The sequence below is a fragment of the Salvia splendens genome, chromosome 10 (assembly GCF_004379255.2).
Source record: "Salvia splendens isolate huo1 chromosome 10, SspV2, whole genome shotgun sequence".
Lineage (NCBI taxonomy): Eukaryota > Viridiplantae > Streptophyta > Magnoliopsida > Lamiales > Lamiaceae > Salvia > Salvia splendens.
This window is the reverse complement of record NC_056041.1, coordinates 3,804,568-3,824,661: the sequence shown is the minus strand read 5'-3', so window position 1 is coordinate 3,824,661 and position 20,094 is coordinate 3,804,568. Positions and strand designations below refer to the sequence as shown.

The 20,094-nt window shown below is 39.1% G+C and overlaps 3 protein-coding genes and 1 long non-coding RNA gene across 7 annotated transcripts; all 4 read right to left on the bottom strand.

The window, feature by feature from the left end:
* Positions 1–1,823: 1,823 nt before the first annotated feature.
* Positions 1,824–3,585, bottom strand: LOC121751802 (probable protein phosphatase 2C 75). The gene is made up of 4 exons (XM_042146597.1): positions 3,244–3,585; positions 2,697–3,062; positions 2,270–2,375; positions 1,824–2,203 (listed from the first exon to the last, which is right to left on the bottom strand). Exons 1-4 carry the CDS (start codon positions 3,583–3,585, stop codon positions 1,857–1,859), a joined length of 1,161 nt encoding a protein of 386 aa, XP_042002531.1. The 3' UTR covers positions 1,824–1,856.
* An 874-nt stretch (positions 3,586–4,459) lies between these two features.
* On the bottom strand, positions 4,460–9,875 carry LOC121752046. 3 transcript variants are annotated; one of them, XR_006040234.1, is made up of 4 exons: positions 9,703–9,875; positions 7,755–7,987; positions 5,182–5,273; positions 4,460–4,739 (listed from the first exon to the last, which is right to left on the bottom strand). It is a non-coding gene; the product is annotated as an uncharacterized LOC121752046 (long non-coding RNA). The 3 variants fall into 3 exon arrangements; XR_006040233.1 differs by having other exon boundaries at positions 4,460–5,273; XR_006040232.1 differs by having other exon boundaries at positions 4,460–7,987.
* Positions 9,876–10,279: 404 nt separating this feature from the next.
* LOC121750113 (probable polyamine transporter At1g31830) lies at positions 10,280–13,676 on the bottom strand. 2 transcript variants are annotated; one of them, XM_042144572.1, is made up of 2 exons: positions 13,395–13,676; positions 10,280–11,839 (listed from the first exon to the last, which is right to left on the bottom strand). In XM_042144572.1, exons 1-2 carry the CDS (start codon positions 13,539–13,541, stop codon positions 10,388–10,390), a joined length of 1,599 nt encoding a protein of 532 aa, XP_042000506.1. In that variant the 5' UTR covers positions 13,542–13,676; the 3' UTR covers positions 10,280–10,387. The 2 variants fall into 2 exon arrangements, with proteins under 2 accessions (XP_042000506.1, XP_042000507.1); XM_042144573.1 differs by lacking the exon at positions 13,395–13,676 and adding an exon at positions 11,909–13,323.
* A 1,264-nt stretch (positions 13,677–14,940) lies between these two features.
* Positions 14,941–18,399, bottom strand: LOC121753359 (urea-proton symporter DUR3-like). Its single transcript, XM_042148642.1, has 9 exons — positions 18,132–18,399; positions 17,943–18,050; positions 17,526–17,621; positions 17,362–17,444; positions 17,063–17,283; positions 16,724–16,986; positions 16,359–16,597; positions 15,584–16,233; positions 14,941–15,487 (listed from the first exon to the last, which is right to left on the bottom strand). The coding sequence occupies exons 1-9, from the start codon at positions 18,315–18,317 to the stop codon at positions 15,189–15,191; spliced, it is 2,145 nt and encodes a 714-aa protein (XP_042004576.1). The 5' UTR covers positions 18,318–18,399; the 3' UTR covers positions 14,941–15,188.
* Positions 18,400–20,094: the final 1,695 nt, after the last annotated feature.

The following is a 20,094-nucleotide window of genomic DNA, read 5'->3' as shown; positions in this document are numbered from 1 at the left end:
TAAAGCGCGCTTGGAGAACCCCGAACGCCCTCTCCACATCCTTGTGAGCAGCCTCCTGCTTCTGCGCAAAAAGAGCCTGCTTTGCATTCACAAGCCTGCTGCACGTCTTCACGAAGGTTGGCCACTTCGGGTAGATGCCGTCGGCAAGATAGCACCCCATTTTATACCGTCGGTTGTTAGCGATGAAGTTGATGGCCGACACTTTACTATCCAAAACTTCGGCGAAGAGGTCGGATTGGTGAAACACGTTTTTGTCGTTGTTCGATCCGGAGACCCCGAAGTACGCATGCCAGATCCAACGGCCTCGAGTATAACGGTGGGGTGAGTGCCTTTGTGGCCGCTCGTGTACGACCCCCTCCACACCACAGGACAATTCTTCCATTGCCAGTGCATGCAATCGACGCTGCCGAGCATCCTGGGGAATCTGTGCACTTCTTCGTGAAGGTGGAGCAGAAACTGACAATCTGTCATGCTTGGCTTCCGGAGAAATTCGTCGATGAAGGCTGTCCGGACGCCTTTGCAGAATTGGACCAAGCACATTCTCCTAGTGCTTTCTCCAATGTGGAGGTATTCGTCGAACACATCCGCCGTTTGTCCAGTCGCAAGCTGACGGATTGCTGCAGTACATTTCTGCAGCGTCGTGTGGCTGGGAAGGCTGACGGCGTCGAACCTTTCTTGGAAGAACTCTTCCCAGGCTTCCAATGTATTTGCGACGTGGAGAAATAGCGGTTTCCGCATGCGGAAACGGCGACGGAAGTAGGTATCTCCCCAAACCGGGTTATCGCAGAAGTAGTCGCGTACTAACCTTGCGGCAGCTTCCTCCCGGCTACGATGGATGTAAGTCCGGGAGCGTCTTTGGGGCGGCGCGGCTTCCTCCGCCTCCCGACGTCGATCTTCTTCAAGTGATTCTTCCATTATTCGATGCATTTGCTCATATGGATCCATTAGATCGATTAACTTTGGGGGAAGAATAAAAGAGTTGATTTGAGATGAAAATTGGAGTGGAAAGAGAGATGATTTGAGAAGAATAGATGTGTGTTTGTGTGTAAAATGAGGATGAAACAGGAGTATTTATAGAGTAAAAAAAATAATATTTTTTTGGGAAAACGGTCGAAAAACGGTAATATTACCGTTTTCAAATTTTAATTTTAATTTTTTTATTAAATAAAATGATTTATTGCGTCAGCGTGACGAAACCCACTCGCGGGCCGGCGAGTGGGCGTCACGCATCGCACCGGAGGGCGCCACGTCGTGCACGCGCGCGTGGCGAGACAGCTCGCGGGCTGTCTAGGCGAGCCGGGCGTCTCGGCGGGCTGGGGACGAGACGGGACGCTGCAACGCGTCCCGCGCCCGTCTCGTCACGAAGGGACGGGATTCGAGTCACCCGCGTAACGCGTTGCGGGTGGCCTCACCAAAAGTATGAAATTATTAATATACTCTTTGGCGCATACAAAATAATTAGCCATTAGGGTTTTCCCAATTCAACATTTACAAGCAAAATCAAGGGTTTAGTTTTTTCTTCAAAATGGTAGTGTAAAACTATGATACACAAAATTAATTAGCTCTTATAGGTTTCCCCAAATGAAAACTTCAAAGCAATGTAGGGTTTGTTTTGTCTTCAAAATCATTTACTCACATTACACACATCTTTGAAATGCATATCAAAATAAATAACAAACTATTCCAAAGACCACCAAAATTTGTATAGAAACAACATAGACTAAATTGAAAATTACTTCATAATTAACAAAACCGACTTAAATATTATCATATGTTAAACAATACCAACTTAACTCATAGTTTAACAAGTTATTCCCCTTAACAAACACCACTTAACATATCTAATGAGCATCTAGCTAGGGCTTATCACCCACACCCATCCCCTTGAGATCAATCACCACGACGGTGATGTTGTCGATGCTATTCCTACCCAAGGCGAGGCGCGTGAGCACAGCCGCTGCACACGCGCCCCGGGAAGAGAGCAATGCTCCATTATTGGAATTAACTGCGTACTCGGACATGCGAGGGCCACCTCCGTGCGGCTCAGTCAGACACTGGTGCACCACTCGCCCGACCATCGGCATCGGGACCACGTCCCACATCCCATCACTTGCCACTATCACAAATTCATCTTCTTCATGGTTCCTTTTTGTGATGGTCATGTCTGGCTCAGATATCACAGATGGCTTCAGAAACACGTCTCCTGTTTAATTAAAAGTTAGTATAATTAATTCAAACACATCAAAACTTATGATTAATTGAAATATACCTATTGCTCGAGACATAGCTAAAATTCCTTCAACTCTTTCAGTATCAGTGCTGACTACGTGTCCACCGCTGGCTTGAATCCTGGCCCTTTCATCAGGCCTCCCTGGCTGCAAACAGATTTGGCATTTAGCAATAAATTTACTTTCCCATTTCTGAGAAAAAAAATGGTGTGAATTACTTAACTATTTAGGTACAATTAATTAGATTTTCTCATTTTTGAACTGACTGTCAACTACTCATTGTCTCAATTTAGGGCACGTTTGCGAATTTTTACCAAAAATTAATTTTTTAAATTATTTGAAATTGATAAAGTATGAGATAAATAAACAAAATGAATTATAATTAGTGGAGATTGAGACTTATCGAGAAAAACTTTATAAAAGATAGAAGTAGACTAATTTTATGAGACGTAAAGGAGTACATCATACCTTGTGGTCGTAGGAGAGAGGGACGATTTTGCCAGCGCGGTAGAGGACGGCGCGTGAGTCTCCGCAGTTCCCCACCACGATGTGGTGCTCGGTCATGAGCACTGCGACGGCGGTGGTGCCCGAGTAGGAGATGGAGTCCCGGTCGCAGCCGCATACGAAGCCCTCGCTTCCGCAGCTGCATGTATCCAGCGCCACCTTCTCAGTCCTCTGGAAAACGCGCCTTATCAACACCCTCCATGCCTCCTTCAGCATGCCCTCATGGACTGCAAACCCCGGCGGCGCCGGTGCCGGCGGTGGGTACCCAGCCTCGCCCATCAGCTCCTCCTTGAAGATCTCATGCATCTTCTGCCTGCACATTATAGAGAACTGCACCGGAAACAAATCAATTCTCGAAATTCGTGAACTAGGGCAGAAATGAAATTAAAATTGGAAATCGATGAATTTTTTTTAGAAAAACTGTTTTTTATAATTGGTAAAATAAAAAAGATAAAAAAAAATATTTCCTGAATTAGAAAGTTCATAATTTTTTAAAGGTCGGAGGGAGTACATGGTCTCCACCATGGCCGTCGTAAACCCCAAAGTAATGCACGGGAAGGCCGCCGGAGATGAGCGGCGAGCAAAGGTCCATCCACACAGTGGCGGCGTCCTCCATCTCGCGCTGGCGCCCTGCCACGGCCAAGGCCCCTGGAACAGGAACAAGCTTCCTCTCCAACACCGCGGCCTCTGCCCCCTGGGCCAGATCCCGCCCCTCGTCGTCGTCGTCGTGGTCAGTTGGCCCCTCCTCGGAGCTCCTCCTCTTCCTCCTGAGCTGGTTCCTACGCCTCCTGCGGGCGGCGGCGCTATCGACGGACTTGTTGCAGTAGGCCTGAGAGCCAGCGACGTCGGCCATTTTTGAGTGTTTGAGATGTGTTTGCAGAGGCGCATTTATATAGAGAGGCACAGCTAACCAACCCAACCCTACACGTGCAAGCGAAACCCATGTGAGGCGATTATGTTTTGAATTAGGGTGTAATTAAGGCGGAATTAGGTGTGACGAGAGAGAAAAGGGGAAAGCAGCGTTCAAGTGTCGAACTGCAGAGAAGGGTTAGTGCTACGTGTTGAGTGGCCTCCCGCCATTTGTAGCCATATCCACGTCACTGACCTCCCAGTCGCGCCACGTGTCCTCGTACGTACGTCAACATCAATAGTGGTTTTGAATTCTGAGTGCGGGCGCCAAAGGAGGTTTTCGGCGGACCAATCACCCATGGTGGGCCTGCTGCACCAGATCATTCTCTCTAGGGTTTGTTCTTAATTTAGCGGCGGATGACCTAACCGCAAGGTGACTGGTCGTTACAATTGTTTCAGTGAAAACATAGGAAACAGGAAATTCTACACTGTCATTGTCAGGTGGATTTTTACTACTCTATAAATCTAATAAAGATTTAATTATTTCATTTTTCTCACTATTGAAGATCCGGAGTAGTAGTATTTAAGAATTACGTACGTATAATAAAGGGAACAAGCACACTAGAAAAATAAAGACATGGTTTTGGTTGTGAATGAAATTTTAGCAATTCACTATGTAAATCATACATTTAACTGATTTAAGTAGTTTGGAAATTTTTATTCTTGTTGCAATATCTTAGAAAAAAAAGAGGACAAATATGATATTGGGGTTTTTACATTTACATTTAGACACATGCTTATCAAGATATATTCTAATCGTATATTAACATTTAACAAATTTTGCATCTCTCTATAACACCATCCTTGTTATTGATAGGTGACATAAAATCATAAGCTTTATTATCAGTTGATCCATTCGGTTCTTTACAGTCCATAGAGATAAAAAAAAAAAGAGAATATCTAGAACAAATATTTCATTGACAATATTACAAGAAATTCTCAACATAACTTGTTGAGCCTACCAAACCCCAAAAATAGTTCATACAAAAAACAGCACTGTGCATAAGCATTACCGCGTAGAGCTCACATCCTAATACAATGCATCACCCAAAGCAAGGAAAACCGACCCTGAAAGCCGGGCTTTTGCTTATAAGTATCCTGCAAAAAAGAGATAAATAGCAAAAGTAGTCTAAACATTCTAAATATAAAGACAGAAGAGAGATGGAAGATATAGATAGACAGCATTGATGCATCACAAACTGAAACAATGGCCATTTTGCAAATTATAGACTTTGAGCTTCATAGACATTGGTATGTCTAAGTTATGAATACTACTAAGATTGAGTATTTGAAGAATGGAATGTTTAAACGAGCTCAAAATTGTTACATCCATCAAAACAGTAGCGGAGCAGCTAAGAGAGCAATGGGGGCTTAAGCCCCCCACCCACCAATTTTTTTTACTCCTATAAATCAAATTATCAATATTTTGAGTGAAGCACAACATCACCAAACTGAATTGCATGTAAATTAGAAAATTGGCTTCACTATGATGCTAAGAACCAACAAATGAAGAAAAATATATACTGGAACTATAGTGTACCTGTAATCTCTCTCGCCACCACATATTGCTACTGCTGTCAAACTTTTAGAGTCATTAGTATCTCCTCATGATTGATTGTCAAGGCCAAAATCCTTTTAGAACCAGGCAAATGTAGAATGTTGATAAATGATTGACCATTAAAAGAAAATATTGTGATATTGGTGTACAATTGAGTATCACGATCCATATTAGGGCATCAGAAAAGATCTTCCTTTTGTTTCCATAAAAAAATATTTTAAAAATGCCTAGTGCAACTGGAATCAATCCCAACAAGCCCTCATGTAAATCAAGGTCAGTATCAATGAACTAAGAAAGAAAATAGCCTCAAGAACTCCGTAATTTGAGGAATACATACAAAGCTGAAACTCCATGATATAACAAAATTATCCAAGTATTCAATAAGACTGAAGCTCCAAATAATAAATCATACGTATGTACCACCTCATTCGGAAGTCAACTACTTGGATAAATATATTTCAAGAATGATAAGGCTGCTAAGAGCTGCCATATAAAAATTCAATACATGTATCTTCAACTTAAACCGTAAGATATCCTCATGTAATTCCTTATGCACAATGTACTATATATGTAAGAGAGTAAATGTGATACTGCTATAAAAGCCACAAGAAAACTAAACAACGCAAACCTAAAACAATTGAAATCACATGTGTCAGCCTAGCAATAATAATAGCATTGATGTTTTAACCAGCTATAGCCATCAACCAATCCAGCTGCCTAGCATTTCGTGAAAAATGCGGAAAAAGTGACACGTGTCATGAACTAGCAGTCTAATGCGGCGCAAATAATATTATTACTCATGACATTCTTTGCTTTCTTCTTATACCTGCACCAATGCAGGATGCTTAAACTCAAGGAAAATGATCATACGTCAGAACTGAAACATGTCATACAACTAGCAGTTGAAGAGGTACTAATAGTATGAGATCCATGCATGCTAAACTACCGTCATTCAACACTTCTCTTTGAGGTGAATTAAAGTAATAATGTTGATCAACTGATCCTGTGGGAAAACTGACAACTATTATAACACTAGTGGTTAATAAAGAAATAATGTTGCTTTTATGGGCGGTTACTTAACAAGGCTTATTAAAAGCTACAGGTTAAAACTACTCTTTTAGCTTACGTAAATAAAGGGGCGAATTTTCCGGGAGAAAAAGCTAAGCCAAATCGAATATACAAAATTAGATTTAGCACTTCCTGGCTTCCATGAACATGCATATATAAGCCCCTACTTCAAAAAATGTCAACTCTTACGTCATGTAGTTATGGAATACAAATGCGACAGGGTGATTTCCTTTTATAGCTGCACCAATGCAGGATGATTACTTTTTAAGGAAAATGTTCCTACATCATAAGCTACCGGTTAACACCTCCCTTTATAGTCCTTTAAAGTACTCCATATATTGATCAACTGAGATCCTGCGGCGGAACTGACACGTATCGTAAAACTAGAGGCCAAAAAAAGAAATAATATAGCTCAATTTTTAACCAGTGTCACCCAAACACCAGCTGCTCGAATTTGTGGAAAATGCGTCAAAACTGACACGTGTCACACTATTTTCTCTTATAGCGCACCACTGCTGGATGATACCATTTTAAGGAAAATGATCATACACCAAAAGTGAAGAGTATCATAAAACTATCAGTTAACGAGGTGCTAAGATACTTATCCATGATTGTATCATTGTTCTTTCAGGTGCATTATAGTTATAATATAAATCAACTGATCCTGCAGCGGAAACTGACATGTAAAACTAACAGTCAAAGAAGAAACAATTATAGCTCAATTTATGGAAGGTCAATTAATAAGACTCAACAAATCTACAGGTTAAAACTACTCTTCTAGTTTAGATAAAATAGAACGAAGAGAATTTTCCGGAAGGAAACAATAAAAAACATATAGAAATAGATACAAGCCAGCCTGCCACTGAATACATATTGATAGTTGACGATTACTTTCTAAAATGTCAAATCCTTACACTTAGCCAGTGTCACCCAGACACCAGCCCTACTATCAATTTCGAAATTGCTCCAACCAACCATGATCCAACCCTAGCCTAGTGATGCACTTATTCTCTTCCTCATTTCTTTGCCTATAAACACCCCATCTTAGTTTCATCACTATCTTCCAAATTTAGATAAAATACAAAATTGCAGGCGAGTGTCCTATAAGGGGCTCTAAATCACATCAAAAGACAATTTTCTTGACGTGAACCACACACTAACCAGTAACCCCCATGCAACGGAACATATATCATAGGAAGGAAATTTTTTAAATTAATTAGTACTCCCTCCGTCCCAAGGGAGATGACTGACCCCTTCCTTGGACGGCACGAGTTTTTATGCAGATTTATTTTGTGTGTTAAGTGGAGAGAGTAAAGTAAGAGAGAGGGAATAAAGTAGAGATGAAAGGTGTTTTCATTTTTAGTAATGAGTCATCTTGGTTGTATTTCTTAAAAGAAATGTAGAAAGAGAGAGAACTGTGGAGCTACCAAAAATAACATCTATATTTGTTGACAACATCCAATTCTGCCAGTAAACAGATTACTAACCTTCTTCCTTCTGCATTGAACGAAGTCTGCTCCCGCCAACAGGAAAAATCTCAGAACTTGTGATATTCTCTTTCCACGTCAGGAAAACGCTTGCACTTGAGGTTTCGCTTCATTCATTTTGCCAAGATCCATGTGAATTAACGTAAATTCCAGGAGACCTTCCTTTATAAGGAAATCTAACAGCAGAACAAAGCTAAGAAAAGAGAGGAAACGAGCACTTCCAAAATGAATATCTGAAACAGAATACAGAAGTTAGAACAAATGACCAATGTTAACAGCTGGTGAATGTGTATCAAGCTCAGCAAATCGACGTTATCTGACTTTTCTGTAGCTGATCCAATATATAATAGACAATACGATAAACTACAGTTAGAAGACATGATCACCAATAAAGAAAAAAAAAGTACATAGAGATCTGCAGCTACTGTAAAATTTATTTTCTAATAGTATAAATCTGCAGACATATATCAATCAATTGAGCAAGAACACTGACTCAGCATTTACTATGACAGATGCTCAAAACTAATCATCATGTAAATTGTAAAAAGAAGCATTTCCTTTGTATATACCACCTCTTTTATATTTATAAGATCTATAGATAGATTAGAGGAAAGGTAAATTATGCAGGAAGAAACAACATTAAGGCTTGAAAATTTCTGTCCATAAAAATCTATCCCTATCAAGTTCCGAGTGAACCGTCAGTCTCATCAACTACAAATAAATGTATATGATTATTGATTTAAATAAACACCCTAATCATTATCCACCAACAACAAAATCATTTGCCCTAAAATAAAATTACATAGTTTAGTTCTTTTGTTTATAGTATATATATTAAAAGAGCTTAACCATGGGACTTTAAAAAAAGTAAACTCCCAAAAAAATCATAGAGAAAAAAGTAGATAATGCAAAATGATTGCCTCATTGTAACAATTATAATTAATGCAGTTGCTAGCTCAATAGGTAAACCTAGGCCACAAGAATAAAAGCATTGTCGTTGTTAAGTAGCTAATACAATCAACCAATCCAGCTGCTAGATGTGAAATTAGTACACAAATATGCATTAATATTATCCATGCCATGGGTTGATTTCGTATAAGCTTCACAATGTATGATGCTTGCATTCTTAGGAATATGATCGCACAGCAGACCTGGCACATGTCAGAAAACTAGAAGTTGAAGAGGTACTGTTATTACCCCATATAATGAGGGGGTTATGTGAACTAAACACTGGTGATGAACTGTTCTTTTAGGAATATTAAGGGTAAGCAGGTAGTGAGGCGAAAATGACACGTATCGCAAACCTAGCTGTCAAAAAGTTATCATATTTCCCAAATTATGGGAAAATCTATGCTTATGGTCAACTTACTAAGAATCTGCTACAGTAAAGGAAAATATATGATTTTGAAAGAAACCTTGTCTTTCCTGTCCTACATTATCTATAACCATTTCTCGTATAGCAATCAGATTTTGAGTAGCTGGTCTAATAGATATCAAACAACATATACAACACTTGAACTAAGAAGCAACAGTTACTACTCCAATAAAGAAAAACAATCGATCAACAGCTATTATTTTGTTCAATACAATAGGTAAATCTGCCGAATGACCTCATATGCTTACATTCAATGCAATTTGAGAAAATAAACACATCCATGTAATCTGTGGAAGGAACAGAGAAGATTGATTGATCAAGTGGCTTCCACAAACAAATAATGTGGCACGTTTTTTTTAGCATTTTCCTGGCAATAGAGTGCAGCAACATATCTGTATTCTGTAACTATCGGATATTGCTCAAACTTGCAGTTAAAGCGCATATAATTGGAGACTAAGATTTGGGCTCCCAAAAAAACAGTTAATTTTATACTACTAAAATACAAGTATAATTCAGTGCCACACAAATCTTCTACCAGTCAGAATCCCTATTAACAAAATGCACAATTCTTACGGATCAAATGGAATAATGACTTGTTGATTTGCTGAGTTGAGGTCGATAGCGTAAGAAGATGAACTGCGTGAGATTGTGAGAGAGAGAGAGAGAGAGAGAGAAATGAGAGGGGTTAGAAGGAGACAAATCGAGAAGATGGTGATACTTGAATTGATACGAGTGGGTGAGCAATGGTGAAGAGATGCAATTGGGCTGGTTTTTGCTTGTTAAATTGAAATTATTTTATATGGGCTGTTCATTTAAAAGAGGCCTACTACACATGACTTGTTAATGAGTAGAATTGTGTATAGGCCTATATCAAATAGCTAAATTAGGGTAGAATTAAGAAAAATTTGCTTAGAGGTTTTGAATTCCATTTTATTTGGGTATAGATTTTATGTTTATGTTGTCACGTCTGCATCATGTTATGTTATGTGATGGTATTGGTCGACGATCTTTTAAGCAAGGAAGTAACTACTAATTCTTGAATTGAAAATTTGTGAAATTTGAAATTATTTCTAGACATGAAGAAACACATATACCAAGCCAATTGTTGTAAGAGAGTTAGATCTTATAGCATGAAATGAAAACTTTCAGCTAACTAATAAACAGATATTCTCATTTTAATTTCCATTATGTCACATGTACAAAATTCCACGTGCTGTGACAAGTATCTAGTCTCACCTAAACTAGGAATCATCAATCTTCACTGGATCAACGTCTCATTCTCACGATGAATATCCGGAAGACTAGAAATAGTAGAAAATCTAAGCCATTTCTTCTTCTCACAATGCTTGATACACGGCTGCAACACAAGCCCCAGCGCAACCGCGACGAGGCTCACCCCCATCACCTTGAGCGACGACAATCCCAACACCACACATATCAACACAGTGGGAGGCACACACATGGCCGCAGCCCCCCACGTCCCCACCGGGATCCTATAAGGACGGGCCACACCCGGCGCCACCACCCTCAGCCTCACAAACGCTATAAACTCCAGTATCATCCCAAAGCAATACAAGAAGTTCTCCGCCGCCACAATCTCCTGAAAGCTAAGCCACGACAGCAAAACCACCCCAGAAGCAGAGAACAGTATCCCCACCACGGGAGTCCCATAACGCGACCTCTTAGCAAAAACCTCCGGAAGCATCCCCCTCTCCGCCATCCCGAGCAGCTGGAATGAGTCCCCACTCATCTCCGCCACAAACATCCCCATGTTCGACACCGCTGCAGCCCCCTGTATCCACCAGCTCAGCCACGCGCCACCGATGATCTTAGCCACATCCGAAAAATACCCATCAGTCCACAGCTCCCGGTCCAAGGGGATCGCTCCCGTGCTCGTTAGCAAGGGAAAGAAGTACCCGACGACAACGAGAAGCAGAGCGAAAAACAGAGCCCTCGGAAGGTTCCTTTTCGGGCTCTCAACCTCACCAGCAAGAGTGCTTATCGAATCCCAATAGTTGAGATTCCAAAACAGAGTATTCAGATACAAATTCCAATCAACATTGTGGATATCAGCAACAAGCCATCTCTTGGGCTCCAATTTAGGGATTGAAATCAAGCCCATCACCACAAATGGAAGAACAGAGAAAACACCAAGAACCACAGCAACCCATCCCACAATCGTCAAGCCTCTGTAATTAATATAAGTGAGGAAAATTGTCAAGGCAATGACGGCCATAACCCTAGGCAAACCGCCACCCAATGCAGGGATTCCTGATTTGAGATAATCAAGAAACAAAAGAGGGTAAAGGGCATTGTCGATTACTCCACTAAGCCACTTCATCCAGCCTTGCTGGAAGCCCCAAAAAGGGCCTAAAGCGGAGGACACCCAGACGACGTAGCCGCCGTTTTCGGGGAACATTGTGCCCATCTCGGCGGTGATTAGGGCTTCTGGGACGCTCCAGATTAGTGGGAAGAGTAGGAAGCCGGCTAGGGCGACAAGGGGGCCGGCGGCGCCGACGCTGTCTTCGATGCCGAAGGGGCCTCCTGACACCTCGTAGAAGATCAAGAAAATGAGAGGTATCATTGATACTTTTCGGTGGGTGTGATGATTTGATGGAGGGGAAGGTGTTATGTTGATTCCTATGTAATCGCCGTTGTTGTGTGCTCCCATTTCGGTTGGGATTGGAGTGCTCTCAGTGTCCCTCGCTTTCTGCATTCAATCGCAATTCAGAGTGATTCGACAATAACGAGGTAAGATATGAATATGATGCATACATACATTCACCAAGTCCAATCTTTAGGTTTTGCAACATCATGGATTCAAGCCTAAGATCTATCAATCAGTTCTAACCCAAAAAAGATACTACACTTTTAGGTCTCACCGAATTTTAGATAGTGAAAATATATTGAATTTAATAATGAGCATTAAAAATATATAGTGGAAATGTAATTGAATTTAATAATGAGCATTAAAAAATGTAATGTATTAATAATGATTTATTTTTCAGAAAATGAGGTGTGACAAATAAAAAATTGATGGTATATTTTTCTGGAGGTGAGGAAGTACTTATAGTTCAGAATACAACATACTAGAGTTTCAACTTTGAACAGAAATTCTCCCATCCCCCTACCTAAAATATTTGGGCATTGTAGAAGTTAATCTCTTGTAAACTTCTAGTCACCAAAATTGTATTGAGGATTTGAGGTATAATTGATTACCTCAAAATATTCAAATATTCACATGTTAAATGGAGGTTTGCTATACAGTAAAATATTGTTGGTCCAATCGACACTTCTATGGAATGCTCTACTTTATTCATTTGACTTTAAAAAGTTGAACACAAAATGGCACAGTATCATAACTAGGAAAAGAAGCCCACAAATCATGTAAGCGTGGGAGTGATAAAATTATTGATAACAACACATCACATGTCCACGTGACAATAAATATTAAAATCTCATCATGTTTGATAGTACAATTAATAATCAATAATTCAGATCACAAAATCAATAATTCCCATATCTCTATGTATGGCTACAAGTACAAACCAACAAATGGGAAAATTTGGTGGCATAATCATGGACTTAATTATAGTTTATGAATTAAAAAGGAGTAGTTAACCACAAGTTGCAATAGTGAAATCTTCGAAAAATCATATCAAATCTGACTCTTTTTACTTTAGAGAGTCATCCATGTACAAATCCTATTTCCTTAAACTATATGTACTACTAAAACTCTTAAATATGGAGTATATTTGTTGATAATTCGACCTTGTTATTACAATGGATGATAGTAGTATATATGTACGGTGAAAAATGAACTAAAATGAACTCCATTTAGTATGTTAAAATTTCACATTTTTCAAAGTTGGATAGAAAATTAGAAATATAGAATCAAGAAATAAGATGCAAAATCCAATACGCCAAACCGCCACAAAATATAGGGTCCTATCTACCTATTTTTCAATGTAATCTTGCGGGCTGCGGCTTTAAGTTAATCTTTTATTTATTATGATGAATCAGTTAATTTTAGGCTTATTTAACTATTGCATCCTCAAATAGTACTTATTATATTTCTTACTCATAATACTCCAACGTCCAAATGTTACATAAATTTCATCAAACAACCCATACTTAAAAAATTAAAAGATAATAATTCTAGAAAAGAGAACTAACTCATAGGGTCAAATAGCATTTATTCCAGAGCACCAATTTATTATCGAATATTATAAAAAGTAGTAAAATAAACAGACATATTTACATACCTGGTCGATAGAATTGGGAGAAGCGTGTGTTTTAGTATTTGCAGGAGGAGTTCCATCGCCGGCAACAACGGTAGGATCGGATGCTTTGTGATTGGCCGGAATAGCGGAGGTGGCGGCGGTGGTTTTATCTCCTGCGTCGGCAGCCATTGGTGTTTGCTAGAAAGAAAAAGGGCGGCAGAGAATATGGCTTCAAACTGACATATATATATATGTATGAAGTAAGTATAAATAAATTAGTGAATAATAATTGGAGGAAAACAACACGGTTGAAAGGGAAAGAATAGGAGAGGGGGCGGAAAGAATGGGAAGGTCCTAATGGTAATGTTGCTCTCTAATGGTACTCACATATAGTACTATATCATTATCAACCATTTCTGTATTTACTAGTGTTTATTTTAGATTATCCTAACTCATCTATATGTATAAGGCTAATAAAATTGATAGGTGCAAGTGGATTAGAATTTAGAAACAATAAATCTATGATGAAGACAAAATAGAGGAGATTATATTTCCAAATTTTGTTGCTCAATCATGCACAAGAAACCCAACATCCCACGATGGAAAAATTAAACTCTCATAAATTTTGTAAGTCTTAGTGTGAAATGATTTGAAATGGATCAAACCTTGGGCTTATTTTGTAGTAGTGTATAATATAAATAATTTATGAGTGTGTATGAGTTCAGTTTGCCGTTCACATGGGCAGTTAGACATATCGCCTTTTAGGGAAAGTAACATGTTGTTGAGTTCAAATATAGTTTGGTACTACATAACTAAAATTGCAGAATTCAAATTTAATTCATTATGACATGTATTTCGTAAAATTAAAAATAAAAATTAATCGAAACTAGATATCCACCTCTTAAATCGAGTTGGTGGAAGCATTTCAAAAGTGTGAATATAAAAGTTGCATCAAAGATGCAAAGCTTAGCACGCTTGTTGGTTTTTAATTATAGTCAAGCACGAAAAGGATATATGGAAAGGGAAATGAAAAGAATGAGATGGTACTATTCACTATTCAGTATCTGAGATCTATAGATATCCAAAATTACTTGAATTTTTGTTATTAAAGATCTGCGTAATTTGTAGACTAGACTTTCCGGTTTCACATTTGACCGTAATTTTTGTAGCCACATTCTTTGAATCTTTTATGTGAACAGTATTTTTTGCAAAAAAAATGGTTATATTCATACTAGCTTAATATACAAAGTATTTATCTGCTTGTAAATGGGCATAAATATCATACATGTGTCTCACAAATAAACACGCGTCTCGGAAATAAAAAAAACTCATCATAACTCTTAAAACATTAATTGACCATACATAGTGTGTGATAAAAAATTCCATGATTAGATGTCAGACTACTATATACTAAACGTGTAAAATACTTGCATTTGTTATGAAATTTACTTCATTTACGAAAATAAAATGGATTCCAACTCATGTGATACATTCATCAAACAAAAAGTAATTTTCAGTTTTTCAACTGCAAACTTCATAGTGAATACATACATCTCCAGATCTCCTTGCTAATAAGTGAAACATAATCTGAATCCACCAAGAGACAAAAATTTCATTTCATTTTTTCACTAATACAATTAGTTACACTATGAATACAATCACATAATATGCACCCACCACATTATTTTTAGTTTTCACGACAAAATCCTTGTAGTTTTTACACAATTTTACATTATCAATTTTACAGATTATCTAAACTTCAAACACAAAAAAAGAAAAAATTACTCCCATAAGTAAATTTTCAACAGCAGCAAGAAACAGAAGAGAGCAAATCCATCACTGTGGAACAACCTCAAGTTGAATCTGTGATGCATGTTTATTACCAGCAGCCTTGTCTGTCTCCAGCAATCGCATTCTCTCGACATCTGGAATAGTGGAAATGATCGTCTGCAGCTTCACATCAATCTCTTCCATCTTCGCCATCAGCCTATCGTTGGTGAACATGCCTAGAACCACCATCTTGATCGTCGCCCAGCTCTCCATCAACGGCAGTGCTATGATCACACCCGATGCCACCGTGCCCCATCCTATCGCTATCACTGCCCAAAATGTGAAGTACCCCTTGCTGAATTGTCCTGCAAAATACGTGAAGCAAAGACCAACCAAACCTTCACCAAGTTTCATTCTATTCTCTTTTTACTTCACATTTTCGATATTTCAACAATTTATACCTGCAGGGAGAGTTAGAATAGGCCAAATGACAGCAATGACTAGTGTGAATCCAATCCCCCATCTAACTATCCATCTCTTTGCTAAAACCAGCTTCTCCTCCTTCAACTCCTCATCCGAAACCTCACTCTTCTCCTTGTCAACCACGGTGATCTGCTTCGTGCTCACCCAGTCGTAGTCCTGAGGCCAGGCAAAGCTGCACGCGCCATGTACTGCTCCTCCAACGAGTATGGAGACGAGGTTGCCAGCTAGCATTGGCGCGTTCCTCCCGGTCGTGTCAAGGTTAACGCGCCCGTATTCCACTTTGGTTACGGCCAGCCAAGTTGTGACTCCGAGCGCACAGCCACTGATGGTGCCAAGGATTGCACCTTTAGCATTGGCCTTTCTCCAAAGAAGCATGAAAGCTATGGGGAGAACAGCAGAGCCAACAAACACCCCCATTGCTAAGTACATCCAACCGAGAGAAACTCCGGCTTTGTTCAGCATCACAGCTAGAATCCCCATCAAACACCCGAATCCAAGAACCACGCTCCTCGACACTCTCAGGATCTGCTTCCCTGTAGCCTCAGGGTTCATGTATGTTCGATAAATGTCGTACGTGCATAGCGAAGAAACAGCAATCAACTCGGAAGAACCGGCAGATGTAACAGCCCTTCATCACATTTCCGAAAATAATACTTAAAATGTTAGATGTTCAGACATTACTACTTTACCACTAGGCCAACTCGCACGCGCAACATTAGGTGTTTTCTTAATAAAAAACGAAGGCGAGCTTACATAAACAGCATGGTGAGGAGCAGCACGGATCCCCCTTTCCCCATCAGAGCAATGGCTGTGGCGGGAGGGACGAGCCCTCGGCTTGCCTCACTCGCGGTTATGGGAAGATCAAGTGCCAATGCTCCTAACCCAAGCGACGTAGCTAAGGAAAATGGAACTGCAAACCACACCAATCCACCTAACAAGTAGCCCTTGTGAGTCGAAGAAGGCCTTGCTGCAATTGCACTCACCCAATACCCCTGCATTTTCGATCAGCAGAATTAAAACAGACCAAACGGGAAAACTCATCCCAAAAAGTTAGCCTATCAGGATAGAAAGCTTTACACAACAGATTTGGGATACTGAAGTCCGTAACAAACACATACGTTGTCAACGAAGACTGTCCCAAAATTGCCAACAATGTTGATGATGCCAAATACAAGCCCTCCAGAGCTCAGCATTGTGAGGTGAGAGCCTCTGTAGTTTCCACTAACTTGGCCACACGACTGGCCCGCATGAGAGGTCGGTTCTTGGCAGCTCCTGGCCCTGCTAGCAACCTCCAGCAGGCGCCTGTACACCACGCCCGGGCTGCCTAGCTCACTGCTTGCAACGTACACTAGGTACACGAAGATCACCAACACGACGTGCACTGCAGGGGAAAACAGGGCAATCTAGCAACAACTAGACTTGTTTTACACATACTTACGAAAATGAGAGATGCATACCGATAACAGAATGAATGTAGCTTGCTAAGAAGGTGGCTTTTAGCCCTCCTGCTAAGGTGTAGACAATGACACCGAGCGGTATGAGGAAGCTGGCAGCGTAAATGTTGACTCCGGTGAGAGCATTCACAACCGCGGAGCCTCCTAGGAGAAGCATGGCGGTCACGATGATGTTGGTCATAAAGCAGAAGGTTAGGAACACGATGTGGGCTGCAGTGCCCCATCTAGCAAGCAACACGCAACAAGTTGGTTCATTTGATTGTGACTAAGATGTACTAATAGAAATGACTAGGCAAGTAGACCTTGCTTTGACAATCTCACAAACGGTGTGAGCATGGGGGGCTTTTCTTTTGATCTCGATAGCCATTACTCCAAAGAGGAGGACCTATTTATCATGATTGAAAGTGTTAAAAAGTGTACAAACTTGGTTATTTAAAGAAGTGATGTGGGGGTTTGCTTTGCTTGCCTGGATAGTAGCTCCACTTGCGTACCAAAAAGGGCCACTGATTCCATACTCCCAGGCAACATTGGAGCTTTGTAAGATGGTAGCAGCCCAAGTCCACTAGGAAATAAGCATACAATTAATCACGAATAAAAACGCGATAAACACCTAAATCGCTTATCCAGTTCGATATGATGCATTTCTACGTCTTGAACAATGTCAAACCAGAGAATTTACATAATTTCATATATAGCTTGCAATGAGAGAACAACTATATATATATTTATATATATAGAGGAAATATAGCGATCCCTAATCCTAGGAATTGTATTAGGAGCCTAAAAACATCTACTGATTTACTTCCTTTCAGACTCCACAATCCAAACAAAAGAGGTTGAAACTGTACAACATGTGTTTGTTAGCATGGTGTTGTATTGTTACCTGAGAAACAATGACACTGGCGATGAGGCCTGTCTTGACATTCCTCCCAGCTGTGTTGAACCATTCGGATGTATGGTGCGAACCGACGTATCTCTTTTCCAACCATACCTAATCCAAGAAACCAAGAAATATGAAAGATGCAGATAGAAAGAAAGTGAAAAATCTGAGAGTAAGTGAGTAGAAGAGTACGAGGAAGGATGTGAAGAAGGCGAAGAAGGCACCGAAGCCAAGGATGACGGAATATCCGACGGCTTGATTGAGAACTGGCTCGCCGCCAAAGAAACTGCTTTGCCTAACACAGCTGCCGCCGTTTACGTGATAATACTTAGCTGAGAATTCAAAGGGTGGACAGTTTGTTGGAGAAGATGAAGCCATTGGAATTGGAATTGGAATTGGAATTGGAATTGGAATTCCATCTTCAAGATTTATATATAGCCAGACAATTTTCTTATTAGTCAAACTCATTTGGAATCTCTCATTATTCAATGTCACTCTCACTTGTTTGAGCTTTCTTCTAATGTAGTTTGAGACAAAAACATCAACATACCGATTATATATGTGGTCCCCTTTTTCTTTTCACATGAATCGAAACACCTTGAATTTTCGCATTAGGAATCTTGATATCTCTTTAAAATTAAATGATGGGGAGACTTTGGAATCAACCCAACCAATTATCATTGGCCAAGTGGGGGGGTGATTCTCTTAATTTAGAATATTCCAAGTCAACTCTCTTTAGTTTTTTTTATATGTATCGGCAAAATGAGCAGTGGTTCAAAATTCCAAATTACCGATAGATATGACTGACGGATTCGCTACTCATAAATAAAAGAAAATGAAAAATAAAATAAGAAAGATATGTTTACAATAAACCTAAATAACTAGGATAGTTACTAACAAAACAGCAAACAAATCAAAATAACAAATCATATCATAATCACAATGCGATTCTATAATCTAGTGCAAACATTTGGCTCCTAGGAATATAATTCCTAATTCCCACTTGCAACTAGGGGTGGGTCGATACGATATATCGTATCGAAAACGTCGTATCGTATATCGTATCGAAAATATCGATATGAAAGAATTTCATATCGTTATCGTATCGAAAGTTTCGATATATCGAATTTCGATATATTGAACTTTCGATATGGAGGATATCTATATCGTTATCGTATCGATATTTCGATATATCGTACCGAAATTCGATATATCGAAAATATCGATATATATCGTATATTCGATATAAGCGATATATCGTACCAAAATTCGATATATCGAAAATATCGATATACATCGTATATTCGATATAAAACGATATATCAAAAATATCGATATATCGTATATTCGATATAAAACGATATATCGCGATATAAGAAAATTCATATCGTTATCGTATCGAAAACTTACGATACGGTATCGTTTCGTATCGAAAATTACGATATATCAAAAATCCGATAATTTTTCGATATTTTTCAATACGATGCGAGCGATATATCATTTTTTCGATATTTTTCCCCAGCCCTACTTGCAACTTCATCTCTTATCAATTTTCCCATTCCACCCATCTCAAATTCACAATTAATTTTGAAATCCATGTATATAATCCAAAACAAGGTTAATTAATTGAAAGTCATTCTTATCTTTAAAATATTAACTTAGCATATAATTCAACATACTAATACATCGTTTTTAGTTTTAATAATGTATGAACACCAATTAACACTAAATTTGTATACTAATATGTCGTTTTCGGCTACACATGTACACTTCAATAGTCACGTGCCACAATCAACTTTGATGTGGTTAAATTAGGATTTGTAATAAATGGAAAAAATTAAAAGTTGTGTATTTGAAGAAAAATATTTCTACAGTCATATGAGTAGTTAGTTATATAATTTATGTCTTAAATGTTGTTTACACGATTAGGCCCATCACTTGGTAGGTTGTTTAATTTAAATTAAATGTGGAACTATTAAAAATTAGGCCGTCACGTAATTAAGTACGCCCATATAAATTAAAATCTATTTATGAAGCTATTTCTCCTATTAAATATTGTATCAATTTAATATGATCACTTTGTAGGTTACCTGTTTAAAATTAGGCCCATCACCTATGAATTCGATAAAACAAAGGAAAATTCATGCATGGATTC

Coding starts and splice junctions, on each gene's coding strand:
- LOC121753359 (XM_042148642.1), bottom strand. CDS start 18,317: ATGGCTTCATCTTCTCCAACAAACTGTCCACCCTTTGAATTCTCAGCT. Junction 17,445..17,525: donor CAAGTGGAGCTACTATCCAG/GCAAGCAAAGCA, acceptor CATGATAAATAG/GTCCTCCTCTTTGGAGTAAT. Junction 17,284..17,361: donor TGTGAGATTGTCAAAGCAAG/GTCTACTTGCCT, acceptor GTTGCTTGCTAG/ATGGGGCACTGCAGCCCACA.
- LOC121751802 (XM_042146597.1), bottom strand. CDS start 3,585: ATGGCCGACGTCGCTGGCTCTCAGGCCTACTGCAACAAGTCCGTCGAT. Junction 3,063..3,243: donor ACGGCCATGGTGGAGACCAT/GTACTCCCTCCG, acceptor TTTCCGGTGCAG/TTCTCTATAATGTGCAGGCA. Junction 2,376..2,696: donor CTCTCTCCTACGACCACAAG/GTATGATGTACT, acceptor ATCTGTTTGCAG/CCAGGGAGGCCTGATGAAAG.
- LOC121750113 (XM_042144572.1), bottom strand. CDS start 13,541: ATGGCTGCCGACGCAGGAGATAAAACCACCGCCGCCACCTCCGCTATT. Junction 11,840..13,394: donor CTCCCAATTCTATCGACCAG/GTATGTAAATAT, acceptor GATTGAATGCAG/AAAGCGAGGGACACTGAGAG.